The following is a 13829-nucleotide window of genomic DNA, read 5'->3' on the forward strand; positions in this document are numbered from 1 at the left end:
CGTTTATCAAAAAAGTTTTTTTTCCCCCGTGCAGCGAGAACTCTTGCTCGTGACGCGAAAGTCAAAAACGGGCGCGCAGCATCTCGCGGGCCTTGCATCGACTCGGACGACCTATCGGCGAGATGTAAAGTAACATATGTTGTTATTTGCGAAGTGTATCGCTGCGCGACATCCGTCAGAGAGCTTCGCGTCAGCCCGACCAGCTGTCACTTGGGGGCCAGCCGAGGGCTGACATCCGTGTCGGGACGAGCAGGTGGTGCCGCGCAGTGCTGTTTTCGAGAAAGCGCCGCGCAAGGTCGTGCGTGGGCGCTCTGCAAGCATGCGAATCGGGGGAAAGCCGTGCTGAATGCCGCGGAGACTGCATGGCTTAAAAAGCAAAACAAAGGAAGCAAGAAATACATAGAACTAACTAAATTGCAGACGGTTTATGCCCGTTATTGCCACACATGTATATACATAGACATAATGAGAGTATACGCGGTTGTGCAAGAGGTGCAAGTCTGCGTTACATGCGACTGCGCAACTAATGGCAAAGAGCTTGAAAGAAAGCTGTGTGGAATTACTCTCAGCTCCGTGCAATGAAAAGCCTGTTTCTTCCTTGCTGCGTCTCGATCACACAATGAGCGCAGACCTTTATTGCGCTCGGTTGTTTACTCGCTATTTGTTTGCCGCACGCGTGCGCTGCTATATAGACCACAAGTGCGCATACTGCTCACTGCAGTGTCCCCTAAACAATCCTATAACTTTTTTCTTTTCCGCGGCCAAGTCAAACATAAAGGAGAAATAAATAGCCAGTCTTCGCCGTGGCACGGTTTCTTCGAACAATTTGTAGCGTATTGTTGAACAGACTTGGTGCGCACGTATACGGCGTGTCCCACATAACTTGAGCCAAGAGTTTAAAAAAATGAAAGGCGTGTCGGAAGCGAATTGAACCGAACCAATGCTATTCGCAATAGCCTATAGTAACTCGGGCATTATTTTTTCTCCATAACTCACTAATTGATTAAGTTTAATTACCAATTTTTTAAATTATTCGCTGAGAACTCTAATACGCAGATTTGTAGAGCACCTTCACAAACCACCGTTCGCGTTGTTTACGATAAGTCTCACGTAGTCCTTTTTTCCGCGTTGCAAAGGAAGCCCGCGAAATATGAAAAAAAAAGCTACGTGATAGAGCGTTTGTGCTGTGCTATACCTTGCTGTTCTCAACCGTGCGTTCGGTGAACAAGGTCGGCTGCATCGTGACTGGCGATAGTGATCTAAGGAAAGGAAAGACGCTTGATTCTGCAACCCGTCAGGGAGCACGGCGAAGCGTCATCAGGGGAGAGGGAGTGGGTAGTGAAAGATGATAGAGAAAGAGGGAGGATGTGGCCTAATAGGGAAGCGGCAGGGCGTTCTTCACCTCGTCGGCCGCGCTCGGCCAGCAGCATGCATTTTCGCCGTCATCCGACGGGTTGTTCCCCGAACGCACGCTTGAGGGCAGCACGATACCACTGCGCAAGCGTTTCGTCACGTGTTTTTTTTTTTTTTTTCATATGTCGCGGGCTTTCTTTGCAACCCGGAAAAAAGGACTACGTGAGACGTATCGTGAACAACTCGATCGGTGGTTTGTGAAGGGGCTCTAGAAATGTGCGTATCATACTTGGGGTCCTCAGCCAATAATTAAAAGGTTGTGTAATTAAACTTAATTAATTAGTAAGTTATGGAGAAAACAAAAAATTGCCCGAGTTACTAGAGGCTATTCGGAATGGTATTTGTTCGGCTCCATTCGCTTCCGACGCGCCTTTCATGTTGAAGATCTTCTCTCAAGTGGGACACCCCGTGCATACACTCCATCCACGAGAGCAGCAGCTTCGGGTGCGCCAACTTCGACGGGAGCGGGTCGCAAGTCGCGCTGACCCAGATCGCGTTTGTGCGCGTTTTTGCAGAGCGTGTCCATTCGACATTATCGCGTACACTAGGGAGGCACATTCGGTGACCTCTTCCTCTTTGTGCTCATATATGTATACATGCACATTCGCTGCGGCTAGCTGCCCTCTCGTTCTGAACACGTGGGTGAACTTTATGCGCCGTCTTTGTAAATTTGGTGTTTGCTTCCATGTGCCGCTGTTTCTGCTGTCACTTTTTCTTGTTTCGTGCCCTTTGGTCGGCCATTGCGGCACACCGGGAGAAATGACCCCGCCGTGAGCCATTGTCGTCGTTTTATTTCTCGGCCCTGGCGTATACGCGTCCGGCGGGGGCCTTGCTCAGCGAGACTGATGATCCCGGTCTGTCACTCCGATCAATCTCGCGCGTTGGACCTGCCAAGTCGGCGGATCTGTGGCCCTGCGGAATGACGTGTTCCGTGGACGGCCGTCTCAGTGGAGCGAGGCAGGAAGAACCAGCGATATATGCAAAGGCTTATTTGCGCGGTTCATTTTGACGAAAACTCATCCGCCTGTACGGAGGACTGGAAAGGGTCAAAGGCGCACGAGGGAAGGCCTCCATTTTCAATTCCTGCATTCTCCCGTGTTTCTTCGGCTAGGGGAGACAAAAATAAGGAGGGACGCAAATGAAAAAGCATGTTTATTTGACGTGACGTCGTCAAAGTGAATTGAAAGGATCTGTTATGTGATATAATACTTAGACTGAAACTAATAGACGCTCCTTAAGCTAGCAGCGAACAAGTGAGGCGGGGTTTACACGTGGGTGGCGCAACATGCATGGCGCGCTGCCTGCCATCGTGGGCGCGTCAAGAGTGGAGGCTCATTCACAGCGGCCAAGTTGTTCGCGACCATCTTGGGCTGGTCGCTCGCTGTTTTTTCAGTCGCGCGACCGCATGCAGTCGCAGAACCGCTCGTAGAGAAGGACGTCTGCCGATACTCATATTACGTGGCGATGCAGTTGCGAGCAGATGGCGACTGCCCGGTCGCACTTGCCGGCGTGAGCATCAGTCGCCTTCAATCGCTTTTTTTGGTCGCCAATCGGTCACGCGACCTCCTCAAGTGGGCGGAGTGAATGAGCCACAAGACCGCATTTGCGTCGGTCGTGGCTCTCGTTTGTACTCAACGCGAACAGTATATCAGACCTGCGACTAGCGCGCAATGCTAAATAGCGCCGATTAGTACCTGCAGTCGATATCGTTGAAGGAAGGCCGCTGCGTATCCGACTAGCGAAGCTATATGTACACTATATGCGAAAGTACGGCTCAGTTCATTGACGAAAAAAGCGTTTAATGCCATAGTCGTCAACGCTTGTTGCATCGACAGCGCTCCGTTTGTTAAGAGGGAAAAAAAGAACATAATTGCACGACGTCGCTTTCTTCTTTTCCAGCGCCGTGCAGGCGGACATCCTTAGCGGTCCCGCGCTCTCTTATTACCAGCGCCGTTAAGTAACAGGCACATTTTGAACGCGGACCGCGAGCAGCTGGTGACACCGACGCTCTCTCCCTGCGCTGGACAGAAGGCTCCCAGGTTGTGTGCATTTATACTTCTCTGCTCAGGCAGATGGTTCAAGCCGATTACCGGGGCACAGACGTTACGTGCGACGGCGCGCTCGTACGAGCGTTGATTAGGAATGGCGGCGACGGTGCAAGACGTCCGGAGCGGGGAACGACACAGGAACGCTCGAGCGGGCTTGCACAACGGCGAAATGTTGTTCAACGGAATTTGACGGGAATCGAGTGGTTTGATCGCGTACTTAGCGCACAAAGGACCATGATCTTTTTCGCGGGAACACTGCACGCATCACTGCTCCTCGCCTTTTTGTTCGATGCCTCTTTGTTTAGCGCACAAGTGCATAAAGAAGCGTGAATAAGGAAGCATATGAAACGGAAGGTCGGATGGGGAGAGGCGTTAGGATATTTTATGTGGCACACGGCGAGCCCTTTGATGAAAAGAGGGCTGTCCGTCTTACAGCATGGCTGTGAATCGATGCTGCTAGCATAAGTAAAGACGAAAAAGGCACTCGCCCACGTCGGCCAGCGATTATATGAGAGCCGGGCGAGCACAACGCCGGGATGTCTTCCGCCCGACCCAGTTGCCATCGTCATCGCGGGATGCAATGAATGGCGGCGAACGCCATTGGCCGGATGCGCCGACACAGAGCCCGGCTGGCGGGCCAATCGGCGGCTCGAAACGGGATCAAAGCGCCAGGCGCGGGGTTAAAGGAAAGTGCTTCGCAAGGGGAGGGTCGGTTTCGATCGGGAACATTAAATGCGCGCAATAGCGGAGTCGGTCGCGGAAACGAAAGCGTCTCCCTTGGCGGAGCAGCATAAGAGAGGGGGCACAGAAGCGACACACCGCGTGCAATCAAGTGGGCTGAGAGTTGAGGGAGGAGGTAATGTCGTATAGGAGGGGAGAACCCCTAACGCGGGTGCCAACACAGGCACCGCGAAAAGAGACGGGATTTTCGCTCGCTGTGAAGCCCAGTTCAAAGAGACGCGGCGGCCGCCACACTCGAATGGCTTGAATGGGAAGCCGGGACTAGCCGGGAGACGCGCGCGGCCGCTTGCTTCGTCGAAGAGCTCGAGTGATGCGGCGCTCTCTCGAGCACGGGGGTCGGGAACCGGGGTGCATGGAAGCGGGGCTAATGCGCGCTGAAAAGCGGCCGCATAGCCGCGACATATGTTTCTGCTTCGCTCTTTTCCCGCCATCGTCGGCGCGCTCTCTTACCGCTCGGGTGCGCTTGTCACACGGGGCGCGTCATGGACTGGGGATATTGGACGGGGGCGAGGGGTTGTGTGCTGAGGCGACATACCATTCTGTGGATGCCCTGCCGACACGCGGTTTGTTCGGGGACGCGGGCGTGTGAATTATACGTTTGTTAGGGCTCCATTGTGAGCGTCCGTCGCTCACTTGTCCCTGTTATGTATACATGACACTCCCCCCAAAATATCCATACAACACCCCCCTTAGGGCCAGCCCGCCCCTTTCGTCCAACAGAGATGTTGGCAGGGTACAGAATGAGCTCGACTGCTACGTGGGGAGAGGGTGCGGTGATATCCGCCCCTTCTTCAGCGGCTTAGCAGACGACGGCGGCGCGATCTGTAGCAGACGATGGCATACACACTCGGGCAGACGACAATAGAAGCAGACGACGGTGGTGACGCATTTTGGCGTTCGGACTAGGCGGGGGGACGCGGCGAGTTTTCATAGGGCGTCAATGGAGTCCTAATTCGGCGCTCTGGTTACCAACCGCCGCGGCGCGTTGATGAGCCGGGGCTATTTACAAAGCGCTCCGAGAACCTCGATTCGTAACGTTTTCTTTAGCCGCACCTCGAAGCGCTTCAGCGTCCCGCCCATGTCTCTCGTTGTCGCCCCCTCTCTCTTCCCGGCAGCGCGCGACGTCTGTCGCGTTCTCACGCCGCCTTTTTTCAGGGCTTCTCTGCCGAGCTGCATTGTACCGCGGCGGGGCCTCTCTTTCGAGTGTTCGCGCCTGTGCACGGTCCCACCCTTGCAGGCATCAGATATTTCTGCTGCTATTGACATTCATGATTCGTGGCAGCTGAATAAACACTCCGGTGCTTTGAATTCTAATGCGACTAATGCAGCTACTTTACTGTCGCGCGTGAGACCTTTTTGTACATCTCGCGCGGTGCTCGCGGCTGGAGCTCGCAAAAGCAAAATTCGAATAGAATGGAGAGAGAGGAAGAAAGAAGTCGAAGGTGGATTATTAACCACTCAAGGTGGAGCTCTTTTCTGCACACGTCGCCTTGTTCGCGTGTATCGCAGTGCCATATTTACAGCCACGTTTGCGTGAACCACGCATTAATACGTGTGTTGCTGGCCAGCATTGAAATGATTCTAAGCGACATCTGTCTCCGATATGTTTTGCACATTTGCATGCCCATTGCGCGCAAAAGCGTGCGGCATTCTGCCGCACAGCCTTTGTTTACGTTGTCCTTGCGAGTGCCTGTCAGCCATTACGAGCTTGCAACCAAAAGTCGATCGTGGGCTGAAAGATAGCCATCCTTAACTGTTGAACATTATCGTCGCCCGATCTTTGCTGCTTTTCTGACGATGGTAGTAATCGAATCTGAGAAAAGTGTAGAGGGGAGGGGGAAGAAGGAGGGGGAACTTACGTTGCAAAATTTGGTCGGAAGCGCATCGAACACGGTTGAAGACGTTTCCTCGACAGAAACAACACAGAGAACCTGCGTTGACACCTCCCATGTCGACCACGGCTTCGGAAAGGAGACTTGCGGTAACTGGAAAGCGCATTTCTTAGCACATGTCGTTGCGTGTACCATCGTCCTTTAGTAACCTTTTTTGCAGTCGCACGGTGCGATTAGCTGCCTGTTTCGAAGAAGCGCTGGTGCATACCTGAATACCTGTAGTAGAAACATTGAAAATGTTACCGGACCCAGTTGCATACTGGATAAAGGTTTTTCCGCGGCCGAAATAGCGAGTGACGATCGAAGTATGCACAGATATATGCACTGACATTCCTTGAACGTGCTATTTTGCACCTGGATGGACCCGGTGATGGCTGACAGTGAGATTTCATAAAACCGGATTCAGCGATCCCGTCCATGGTCTCGGCTAACAAAAAAATGAAATAAAGAGAAAGAAAAAGGACTGTGACGAATAGTGCCAGTTGTACGATTGCGAGAACCGATTAACGTTGGGGGCTTGCTGGAATTATATTGGTTCGAAACAGCGCTGCATAATTTTAGTCAACATAACAACATTCGTGACTGTTCTTCCCGTTGTTCTGTCTCCTAAAGCTACGCAGATTTGTGACGAACCAATTTCTAGGTTTTTTTTTTAAAGAGCGAATTGCATGTGTCTGGACGTTGAGCAGAAGGTGCTAGCGATCAAGCAAACCTATAATAACGAGAGCGGAAAGAAAGCGGCGCCGATTGGTTCCCTTCTGCCGTCCAGGTCCCGAGCCGGCGGGCTTCCTGCTGCACCCGTTCCGGAAGCCCAAGCGGATCCGCACCGCCTTTTCGCCGTCGCAGCTGCTGAAGCTGGAGCACGCCTTCGAGAAGAACCACTACGTCGTCGGCGCCGAGAGGAAGCAGCTCGCGCAGTCCCTGAGCCTCACCGAAACGCAGGTCAGTGCGTGGACGCGTCTTCGCGTAATGCGCCAGTGTGAGATGTGAAACTGTTCGGCATACCATGGAAACGGCGAGATCTGATGGCTCCATTTCTGCACACGAATAGCTCAGGGGCCGCATTCACGAAGCTCTTCTTTGCTCTTTGCAATGGTCGGTCGCCTTGACGCCTGTCCGATTCGTTGCAAAGTGCGAGCAGGTCTGGCGTAACAACTTTTTTTTTTTTCTCTGGGAATGCGGACAAGGGTGTCCACGTCGACAGACGTGTCTGCCCGCACAGCAAATGTCCCCCTCCCTTAAGGAGCACATTTATTGGCGAGCTTTAGAAACAGCTCACACGAGCGGCTTAGCTTATCCGAAGCTAGCGCTCGTCAGCAGCAGTGCTCATTCCGGCTGAGTTATTTCGTGTCATTTTCTTTTAATTTTTTGCAGCAAGCCACCTGTTCGTACTCAGCGTGATCCTCGGCATATAAAGATAACTAAATTTTGCCCACCATATCACCACTGGGAAATGAACAATTTTCCCTGTGGCAATCTGTGCTATTGAAAGCCGTGGGTGCTAAACACTGCGATATCGCGCACCAGTTAAGCCGGGATATTGTGCACCACATGTATTCCGAGACTTGTGGCATCGGTGCGTGCATTCCGAAGGGTGATGTATGCAATACCGACGCTGTCCGAGTTGTGCTTGAGCAGACGACAGTGTACTTTCGGAGAGCCTGTGCTGTTGCGCTAAATAGCTGGACTAATCGACACATGACACACTTGCACAAGCTGCTTACACATCTCGTGGAACGTATTGTCCGTGATTGACCGCAGTCGCCTCCAGGCAGGTCTGTCCGTATCCCGGCTAATTATAGACAACTTACTCGGGCACCGCAGCCATCTCGCCCCGTTCTTCCCTAAACGCTAAATAAAAGCATATTTAGCGCCAGCAAACAAGGACGAAAGGGAGACGACACCACAATGCGCGGTGTAGGTGTATTTCCTGAAAATCAAGCTGTTCAAGTTAGCGCATTGTGGTGTCGTCTCCCTTCCGTCCTTGTTTTGCTGGCCCTAAATATACCTTCAGTTTACCAACACGCCCAACAAATGGCAATGCTAAATAAAAGCTCGACGACGCACTCTCTCGCATGGCGCTATAAGCTCTGCACAGACGGCCGTAAAAGAGAGCCACCTTCAATGGCGTCCTCCTTTGACGCCGTGCCCCGAGAAGTAAGTGCCGTCCTTACGATGATGCGTAAATGGTTGCGTGTTTTAAGGCCAGTCCAGGAAGAACGATAGCAAGCTTTAATGGTCAACGTTTCCGGTTTAGCGAATATCGTTTCGAGTCGATTGCACTGCATTGCAGGGACACCGTTTACTCTGGATATAATAATAAACATAATAATAATAATAATAATAATAATAATAATAATCTTTATTTCACTCATGAAGTGAGGGAGTGCGGGAAAAAAAGCTGACAAGTCAGCTTGACTAGTTCCCAGCTCCCCAGAGTACAAAATAGAAGAAACAGAAACACTTCTCGCACGGCAACATAAAAACCACAAACAAATAGTAATGCAGCAATAACTTGTCGGTAACAGTGAGAATAAGTAACTATAGAAATAAAAAGTTTGTTAACTGCGTAATAGACCAATGTTAAAGGAAACGTACAAACATGAAAAAACTGCCAGTAAAAAGCGCTACATATTGAGGGAAAGAACGAAAAATAAAACGGCACACATTGGTGTAGTATGAAACAGTACATTCGTACATTGCAATGCGTATAGCGTACATTCGCAGAGATGGAAAAACCACATGAAATTCTGTCATGGGAAAGGAGCTTTGTCACAGAAGAACAATTTCAGTTTCTGGTTCGATGCTGTTTCGGGAGTGAAACAGTTGTTATGGTAGAAATTTAGCAAATGCGGTAGCGTTCTGTTTACCATTTGTTGTCCGTATCCGGTTCTGCACGTTTTGATTAACCATGGCTGTGTGTTTCGATTCTCATAAGGTGTGGTCCTTTTAGAAAGCGATGTCAACCGTATATAGTAGGGAATAGCTGTTATTTTTTACTTCAAGCTTATAACGTGAACACAGGCAATGCGGATATAGCTCGTCTATTTTCATTACACCGTAGTTCAAGAACAGAGGGTGGGAAGGGTGACTCATGGGGACGTTTTCAATATTTCGTAAAATTTTTTTTCTGTAATATCATGATTCTTTGCAAATTACCTTTTGTTGTGTTCCCCCAAACTAATTGGCAATATTTCATATGTGAGTAGAATAGCGCATTGTACAATAGAAGCTTAACTTTTGACGGTAAAATGTATCTGTTGGCGTATGTCAATCCAACGATGCGAAACAGTTTTGGCACAACGTGGCCGATATGAATGTCCCAGGTCATATTTTCGCTGAAATACACTCCAAGTATTTTAAGTGCGCTTACTAGTTCCACCTTTGAGTTTTACAGCTTAATGTCTGAGGTAATGTTAACTTTCTTGTTTTTCGCACGGTATATGATAGCCTTCGTTTTACTAACGTTTATTTTCAATTTGTTAAGTTGCGCCCATGTATCTAATTTCACAAGCGTTCTGTTCGCTCTCAGCATCAGCTCATCCGTACTTTCTGCAGAGAATAACAGCGTCACATCATCAGCATAAATGACAAATGTCACCACAGGATCGACGTTAACAATGTCATTCAAATATAAGTTAAACAAAAATGGGCCAAGAATACTCCCTTGAGGTACGCCGGCAGAAATTGGTAATATATTAGAAGAGCAGCCATTTAAATATACGTACTGCTTGCGCTCACTAAGGTAGGACGTCAGTAGTGATAGAACCGTTCCGCGGAATCCGTACATATCAAGTTTCTTTAGCAGGATAGAGTGATTTAAATAATCGAAAGCTTTCGTGAAATCTACGTATATTCCAAGGGCTACTTCTTTATTTTCAAGCGATTCCAGGATAAATTCTTTTTGTTCTAACAGTGCCATTTCTGTTTATCGATATTTCCGGAAGCCATACTGCGCGCCGTGAATGATATTGCATTGTTCGCTAAAATTTGTCATTCTAGTAAGAACCATTTTTTCAAATCCTTTTGAGAAAACGGGTAGTATGGATACTGGTCTAAAATTTGTGAAATCATTCTTACTAACTTTTTTGTGCAATACGCTCACTTTGGCGAGTTGCATTTGCCCCGGAAATGTTCCTTGAGATAAGCAAAGGTTATATATGTGAGCTAAACACTCTGCTATGTCTCCTATCACAAACTTCACCGGTTTTATCACAATTCCGTCTGCGTCACAAAATTTGCTATTATTTAGCCCCATGAAAACCGACATGACCTCTGATACTGATGTTGGTGTTAAGAACATTGACTTCTCGTTTCTTATATGAAGAGTATTAGAATCAACGAAATTACTAGTTATCTCTGTGAAGTAGCTGTTGAATGCGTTTGCTAAATCAGTGCTTGTGAGTTCTTTACCTTGAGTATGAATTTTTGTTAATGGATTTGGGCCTGTAGATCTGTTTAGAAGCCCATTCAATTTCCTTCGTAATTCATCCGACATCGAGCAGCAAAACTGGTTACAGAGATATTCATCACGTGCACTGCGTATTTCCGCCGTCAGTTTATTTCTGAACATTTTAAAAGCCTTGAGCCTATCAGGGTCTCGAGTTTTTCCAAACTTCTTATATAGCCTATCCTTTTTGTAAATTTTCTTTAGCAATTCAGGTGTGATCCATGGCTTCCTTATGTTCCTTCGTTCCTGTGCATGTTTATAAGGGAAGCACTCGCTGTGTATACACAGAAAAGCCGTTAAAAACAAAACATAAGCCTTTTCGGCACTTGTTTCCTCAAGAACATTTCTCTAGTCATGATTACGAACTTTCTCTTTGAAATTGTTCAGGTGTTTTGTCGACATATCTTGAAATAACTTTGGTATCTCTTTTGTATTAGGAAATTTGCTTTTTGGAACGCACATAAAAACGCCGCGGTGGTCACTGATATCAGCATTTATTACGCCTGCTTTCAGAATAGGCATGTGCATATTGGTTATAAGTAGATCAAGTAGTGATTCAGTCTTCAATGTAACACGTGTAGGATCGCATATCACGTTTAAGAGCGCATAATAATTTAATAGACTTTGGAAATCTTTTTTTGTGGGGTTATCTGCAAGGAGGTTAATATTAAAATCACCTCCTAAAATGACATCGTATTTGTTTTTACTTATGAAGGACAAAAAAAGGTCAAGAAAATCGAAGAAGGATTTCAAATTTCCGCTTGGAGGGCGATATACGACCGCCACAACCTTATTTTCGATAACAAGGGACAGAATGTCATAATCAGGGTTAATGACAGAAAAGTCAGGTAACAGATCACACTGAAAGTGCTTTTTTACCATCAATAGTACGCCACCACCGCGACTATTCGTGCTATTTAAAACAAATGTATCATACAAAGGAAGCTTGAATATACTGCTATGTTCACCATACCAGGTTTCGGCCAACATGACCACATCAAAACCGAGTTGCGTAAAAAGCGCGTTCCTCGCGGTGGTTGTGTGCAGGAACTAGAGGCCGCGTGATGCACCACTTGTGTCGTCCGTCCAAGACACGCTCGAGCTCCGGTGTGTGCTCCGAGGGAAATTATGCTTCGGGGGCATTTCTGTTCAACGTTGTGATGCGAGGGCCTGCTCGAACCAGCGTGCTGTATACACTCCAAGCGGGAGCGCAAATGCCCTATTCGCGACCTATTTGTTGACTTGGACGCTTGGCGGCTCATCGAATCGAAGCATGCAATCGGTCGCTATTAGGTTCCAACCACAGCAAACGCGATGGCAAAACGGCGGCCGACGTAGACAAAGCGCGACCGTATATGGTCAACGCTGGACCGCCGAGCAAAGTGCGTTCGCGACCCACATTTTCGTTCCCGTCGATCTGTTTTCGCGTGCCTTCGAACACCGCTCGTCGTCGACGGCGCTCTCTTCTCCCCAAGAACAACAAGATGGCGGCGACGAGGAGCAGCAGGCGTGGTTGTTTTCCGGCGGGGAAGGTGGACGGGAGGGAGGAACGCTTCGAGGCGTGGCCGTCCCAATTGATTACCGAGAGGCCGTGATTTATGGACGCCGGCGGGGCCCCCCTCCCAGCCAGCCCTCTTTCACTGGACCACGCCGGACTGCATGCCGTCTGCTGGTCCTCGTCTGCCTCCGCTGCTGCCGATGCCCCTGCGGGCGTGCTAGGATAGCGAAACTGTGGCGATGTCCCAATGGCCGCTCGCTCACACACGATAGAACATAGGGTTGAGGACCCGTCATGACCACGGCGCAGGAATGCTGGGAATGAACCTGCACCGGTTGCTGGGAATGAACCTGCTGGGTTGCTGGGAATGAACCTGCGCCGACGCCACTAGTCAAGTCATCTAGATAAAGCGGAAGAGTAGCTCATGATATGTGGGCATGAAAAGCATGATGCTTTTGTCCGCGCGTATTCAGCGTATCCTGGAGAGTCCTGGGAAAGCTGACGAGAACGTGGCCGAGATTTATGGCGGGCACGGCTGGCATTACGGGATTCGGGCACGCTCTTCAGTGGCCCCGGGTGATTCGTCGGCCTGAGTGATCGATCGTCGACGACGGCTGGCTATGCGAGAGGGAGGAATAACGAAGAAACGTAATGAACGCGACAAAACCCTCGTTTCTAAACTGAGCGGCGTGGCTGGCCCCGTCATCGGCTGCGATTTGCGAGCCAAGAAAGAGCGCGGCCACCTGCGCGTGTGCAGGCGTTCGCTAATTGGACTGACCTCTGGGCCAGCCCGTTCTCCGCGCGGCCTTCCTTCGCGAGACGCTGTCGAGCTCTTCCGTGCGCGTTGCACGCGTTTCTTTGCCACTCGTCCGTTCGAATGCGTTGCCCCCTTTGACTGGCTCCAGTGCCAGGAAGATCTTCACTCTTCTATACTGGACCTGTTTAACGGTCCCTCAATATTCGTGGTTCGTGTTGACAAACATGGAATATGAGCGAAATATATTACCTTAAAAGCTGTGCGCCAAAGTTTTGTGTGTTCCGCCTTTACGCCACCAATACTGCAGGCGCCTTTCACTTAGGGGGTCACAGCGAGGGAGCGCCACCTACTGCAGAGCATAACTTTTTAAATGTTGTTTTATGGTTGCTGCTTTCTGCGTTCAGCCGCTCGCTTCTGTGGCTGCTTCCGTTTCTTCGGTGTACAACGCACGCCATTGCGTCTTGCGTCTGTTTGGCGTTGTGTTCTCCGAGAACGTAATTGGTGTGCTTGCAATGCGTACGCTCATCTTATCGAAACTATCAATGGCGCGTAATGAACCAAGCAGAGTTTTCCTTCTGCTCCCGTCTTTTTCTTTGCGTTCGCTCGCTCTTCTTGCAGTTGCACGCTGTAGTCGGCAGTCCCGCGGTGGCACCGCGTGGGCTTCCACCGCGAGTTGCCGGCTGCTCCCCTGTTTGGCGCCGCAGGACGCTGAGCACAGTGCACAAGCTAGGGGGCTCCTAGCTAAATACATGGCAAAGGAGAATTACTTTTTCTCGGCAACCACCGAATGTGACGAGGTCCATTTAAAAGCTTAAAATGTAGTGACTGTTGATTTCGAATTTTTCATTTTGGTCGTCAATTGTTTATTAAATATTGGCAAAAATGGAAAATTTTCAGAAAACTAAACTATCAAGTTTACAACTCTGGTAACGCAGCAATAAAAAATCACAATTCTGTGAATTGCATGTAATAGTAAATCTCAAGAGGACAAAATCGATATGTTACACGTGAATCTAAAAAACTTCAATAA

General features: G+C 49.3%; 1 protein-coding gene across 1 annotated transcript in view; it reads left to right on the top strand.

Moving 5' to 3' along the window:
- The window catches only part of LOC126518706 (uncharacterized), a 132956-nt gene that overhangs the window by 67798 nt on the left and 51329 nt on the right, over window positions 1-13829 (top strand). Inside the window, exon 2 of the mRNA XM_050168470.3 lies at window positions 6864-7036. Within this exon, the coding sequence (XP_050024427.1) occupies window positions 6864-7036 (173 nt within the window). The remainder of the gene's footprint in view (window positions 1-6863; window positions 7037-13829) is intronic.

The sequence above is a fragment of the Dermacentor andersoni genome, chromosome 1 (assembly GCF_023375885.2).
Source record: "Dermacentor andersoni chromosome 1, qqDerAnde1_hic_scaffold, whole genome shotgun sequence".
NCBI lineage: Eukaryota > Metazoa > Arthropoda > Arachnida > Ixodida > Ixodidae > Dermacentor > Dermacentor andersoni.